The sequence below is a fragment of the Numida meleagris genome, chromosome 6 (genome assembly GCF_002078875.1).
Source record: "Numida meleagris isolate 19003 breed g44 Domestic line chromosome 6, NumMel1.0, whole genome shotgun sequence".
Taxonomy (NCBI): Eukaryota; Metazoa; Chordata; class Aves; order Galliformes; family Numididae; genus Numida; species Numida meleagris.
Genome location: NC_034414.1, coordinates 4564638 through 4569891, shown reverse-complemented (window position 1 = coordinate 4569891; position 5254 = coordinate 4564638). Strand labels below are relative to the sequence as shown.

Here is a 5254-nt window from a genome sequence, read left to right as displayed (position 1 = left end):
GCAATGGAGGAGGAAAGCAGCGCACGAGACAGCGACCCTTATAAAAATGGTTTGTGCTTTAGATTTCTATGTAAAAATAAACATGTACATTTATTGTAAGCAGAAGATATTGGGGTCTGAGGAAAATGATCTGTGTGCCCAAGAAGGCCAACGCTATCTGGGGCGCATTAAAACGAGCGCGGCCAGCAGACTGAGGGAGGTAACTCTTGCCCCTCTACTCTGCCCTGGTGAGGCCACATTTAGAACAGCGTGCCCAATCGTCCGTTCCCGGCCATCCCCGCCCCCGGCAGCCCGGCCCGGTCGGCCCTGTGACGGGGCGGGGCCGCCACCTCCCCTTCGGCAGCGGGCGGCAGCCGTGCGGCTCCGCGGCTATGGGGCTGTGTCTGCCCTGCATGGGGGGAGCCGTCAAGGACGTGGTGGAGACGCCCGACCCGGTGAGTGCGGCGGTGGCGGCGGGAGCGGAGCGGGCCACCCGCGGCGAGATGGAGGCCGTGCCCGGCGCTCCTCCCGCCCGAGGCCTGTGGGGCGGCCGCTTCCAGCCGGGAGGGCTGTGCGGGGGAAAGCCGTGCAAAAACCGGGGTACGGACCGGGTTAGGATAGCGTTTCACCGTCTTTCACGTTTCCCTTAGGAAATTAAAAGAAGACAGCTCGCAGAAGCTGCTGAGAAGAGGCAGATGGAGGTAACTGCGCCTGATACAACGCTGTTCCTTCAGAATACGTTTAGGTGACAGTTGTACAGGAAAAGCAGCTGAGGCTTGTGCCCCATCAGGCATGGGTTGTGGGCGTTGTCCTTAAATACGTACTTATTGCTGATAATTTCACCTCCATTCTATTATATGCAAAGATACATTATTGAAATGATACACTCAAATTAAAATTGGCCGTTAGTGATGAGGACCACATTGATCTTGTGACACTGCAGATCCCTTCTGTAGAATCTCCGACTTCTGGTTTTGTTTCAGGCTACTTAGTGAAAGCATTCCACCTATAATCTTAAACCCCAGAACTCAGTTTGGGGCTTTTGGTGGTTTTCTTTTTTTGAGAGTGCTTGACATACACTACTGAGAAGTACATAAAAAACAATGTCCTCTTGGAGTCATAGAATGGTTTATGTTATGACCTTAAAGACCATCCAGTTACTACCCCTGCCATGGGCTAGTTGCCACCCACTCGCTCAGGCTGCCCAGAGCCTCATCCAACCTAGCCTTGAGCACCCAGGAATGGGGCACCCACAGCTCTCTGGGCAGCCTGTGCCAGGGCCTCACTGCCTGAAGTGAAGAATTTCTTCCTAACAGCTAACCTGAACCTCTCCTCTCTCATCTAGCTCTTACACTGCTGAAATGGTTTCCCTGGAGGAAGTTGCAGTGAAGCAACTTGGGTTACAGATAGCTTTGAAGTTTTGTACTAGCTATTAGGCTAACTAAAGAAAATGCAAGAAAACAGAAGTATGTGCAGTTACTTTCCATAAGAAGAAAAAGAGATACATTTCTACCAGGAGTTTTCGGGACTTACAGAGCATTTTAGGCCCTGAGTGTTGAGTAATAGGGATAGCTTGCTTGCCACCCAATTCAGTTATCCAGTATGAGAGGCAAAGTATTTTGTCAGATGTTGTCTCTGCATAAGACTTTCCTGCACATGCTTCTTAACTGCTCTTCATTCATCACAACATAGTGTGATGTTTTCTTCCTTCTGGTTTCCTGTAGAGAGCGTAAGTTCCTAACTCACCTGTAAGGCCAGGTACCTAAAGGCTAGAAATCACAGGACGTAATCAAGTTAGTATTTGTTGGTAAGATTTACTCATTGCAAATTATGCTCATTGTAAGTGCCTTGAATTGTGGGTGATAGCATTTGTTTTCCATTGGTAGATTTAAGGTTTTCTACGTGGCTCATGCCATAGTATCAGGACCCTGAACTTAACTGAAAATCAGTTTTAAGAATATTTTCTCTGTTGTTTTACAGCATTAACTATTTTTCATATATATCCGGTATTCCTGCCATCTAGTCTAGGACTTTGTTAGACCATCACCATGAGGGTGCAGAGCAGACAATCGACAGCAGTTTTCTCACATATGTGCTTCTGCAGATTATAGCACTGCTGCCCACAAGACCTCTGACGTGGGACCTATCACACAGGCTGGTTTTCCCACATCATGATTTAAAAGTTGGATTTCTTAGAGCCTGAGCTAGCGCTACTAGCATGTTTGTTTTTCTGTGCACATAAAATCCCCACCAATTTCTGCAGTAGCAATATGGAGCCTGCAGCTTTTTCCATCCACTTATTGAGCGTTGGAACAGAAACTGTCATTATTTCCACTGTACGTATCCTCTCTTTAGACAGCCATTTGACAGGAGGAGGTGAGAGAAACAAAGGAATGATGAAACAGGAAAACGTCTTGGAAGTTCCTTCTACCTGCCTGTCTCTTCCCAGTTAGTTCTGTTCTGGGCAAAAATAGGCCCAGGCACTGGAAAAACTAAAAACCAAAAAGTCTGTGGGGCTTTTGGGAAAGAAATTGTGGCTTTGTTTCTTCAGGCACGCAAACTAGGTACACTTAATTATGTTTACCTGGATATATTAACAGGAAACAAGAACTCCTTCTTATAACTACAGGAAGGACAGCATTCCATAGAAAGATACCCAGAAAGGGCTGGTTTTACTGTTTCAGTCATTTCATGCAAAACAGAGTTCACAAAATGCTGTTACCAAGACTTGCAGTTTGGCTTCTATCCAGAAGCAACTAACAACTAACTGGCTTTATGCAAATGTGTTTTCTCCCAGGCTTCCTCTCGAGGCATTAAGAACACTTATTCTGTAGAGCAAAAGAAGAAGAAACAGGAAGAAATAGAAAAAAGAATGGCAGCTTCAGGTTCTGGAGGAGAAGGAGGCCTCAGAGTAAGTTTGAATATGAAACAATTTAATGCACTTATCTGAGGAAAATCAAGATGGAATAACCTGAGGAAAAACCAAGAGGAGGAAAAATGGAATAGGAATGGAAGCATGTGTCATTATCACACTGTATGCTCAAGATTTCATTTCTGGGGCATGCTGGCAGCAAGGATGGCAGGGAGCTTTGCTTTTCTACTTTCTCCCATCTTCTACACTTATACTGCATCCAAATCTCTGCTGTTTCATGATACTCTCAACACTGGGGACTTCCTCCCTGACCTGTACTCAGCAACCCTTTTCAGTACCAGTTTAAACTTTTTGTTTTTCCTCAAACTTTACAGAAAATTGTTGAACTAAGGGCAATAGCTTTGGGTTTTGCTTGTGTATTTCTCTTCCTAAAAAAACCCCAACATACCACATTGGCATATGTCCTGATGAATTTTACTGCTGCTATTACTACAACTTCTGTACAGTAAACTTGGAAGGCAAACTGGAAATTGAACTGAGAATTAGAAGCTCTCTGGGGCAGTAGATGTAACCAGTTCTTGCAACACAGGCTTTGTAAGCTTTCATCTCTTCCCCTTGCTGCTATACATGAGAGCATTCATATTAATGAAGCTCTGATCATGGAGTTTTGTGTCTGCTATTAGTGAGCATTGTGGCCATGTCTTTCAGGGTATAACCTGTATTAGGCTGAGGAGTTTATTGTCTTTGTGCAACTGTGTGGTGTGGGTTTTTTTTTTCCCTTCCTACAAACCTGTGGTTCACTTTCTTGTTTTTGTCTGTAGTGGCAGGTTGGATAAAGAAGCATGACTTCAGGAGATGAGATTGATGTTTACTGCCAAGAACTTGCCAGTTTCTGCAGCTGAGTGGCACTTACTCATCACATGGCTTTTTGCTGTTTGCATAAGAAGAGTCAGCAGTACTTTGCCATTGTTGGAGGGCAGATGTGCAAATGTGTTCTAAGAAAGTGAAGAATTCAAGCCTCTGAACAACTAAGTTTTGGCCAATTTTTGTTCTGTGTGCATGTTCTGCTTCCCTGTCAAGGGAGTGAGATGGATTTTCTCACATAGAAGTGACCTTTACCTGTAGTCAGTCTGTGTGTGTATTAGATGGTCAGTTGGTACATGTATGTCTGTGTACAACCAACTTAGGCACAGTTCAGGTGCCCCTGCATATACATGTATTTCCTTTGGGTTTCCTAATTACTTCAGAACTGCTTAAGGATTTAACACTCCATAACAGGCCCTTAGAAACTGAAGCTTTTTGTGACACTACCTAAAAAAATAAAATATCTTTATAAACCTTATATGCTTATAGCAAGAAAGCTGTTTTACTGTGAGTCTGACAGTCGTTCTCCTCACTTGTATATGTGAATTCCTTTTGAGTATGTAGGTGTTTATAATGAATACTGGAACGTGAACACTAAATGTAAAATACTGTTGATGATTTGTTCTATTTTGAACACAAGAGGGCAGTACTGCACTTCAGAGAATTCTGAAAGACAAAATAAAAGACCAGTTACGTCATCTCTTGGATGGCTCATTTACTGAAATTTCTGTGCTATCTGGGTGGGTTTGTTACAGTGCAATCACATTTGCCAGATGCCTCGAGCTCTGTTGCTTTTCTTCTGTGTCTAGCAATGTCTGTAATTCCATTTCCTCGTGTGAAACTGCCTTTGATTATTTGGAGCTGCCTAAACTGTGGTATAGCCAGACTTCCACACCAGTGACCTCAAGCCACTGCTTTGATAGGTGAGCAAAGCTCGTTGCAGCATGATCAACACGAAGAACCTAGTGCCTGTGTTCCCTGGAGAGCATCACATCTGCCTCAGTACGTCACTGACCCCATTTTTGACCTAGTTGAGGCTGCAAAGGCTTTTTTTTTCCCCCTTTCTTTTTTGAGCTACATACTCTTACCTCCCCAAATAATGTCTCATGCTGTCTTAGGAACACAGTCGTGACCTAGTGAGCTCCTGGCTTAGCCTTCGTCATTAAGTTGAGAAAGGAGGTCTTGCAATATTAATACAATAGCAGTGGGGCTAAAAGGTTGTGCCCTTGGCAGCTGAACAACTTTAGCTCCTTTGATTATTGGCACTTGTTCATATAACTGTATTAAAAAAATAATAAAATGACTACGATCAATTAAGACTAATGAAAATGCATCAAAATGTAATCAAATATAAAACATAGGTTTGAAATGGGAATTTCGTAGAATTAGCTAGGTTGGAAAAGACCTACAAGATAATCCAGTCCAACCGTGCACCTACCACCAATAACCCCACTAAACCATGTCTCTCAACGCTATATCTAAACGTTTCTTGAACACCTCCGGGGATGGTGACTCAACCACCTCCCTGGGCAGCCCATT

At 44.0% G+C, this 5254-nt stretch overlaps 1 protein-coding gene across 1 annotated transcript; it reads left to right on the top strand.

The window, feature by feature from the left end:
• On the top strand, positions 257-4413 carry SVIP (small VCP interacting protein). The gene is made up of 4 exons (XM_021403276.1): positions 257-434; positions 630-680; positions 2777-2890; positions 3673-4413. The coding sequence occupies exons 1-4, from the start codon at positions 372-374 to the stop codon at positions 3685-3687; spliced, it is 243 nt and encodes an 80-aa protein (XP_021258951.1). The 5' UTR covers positions 257-371; the 3' UTR covers positions 3688-4413.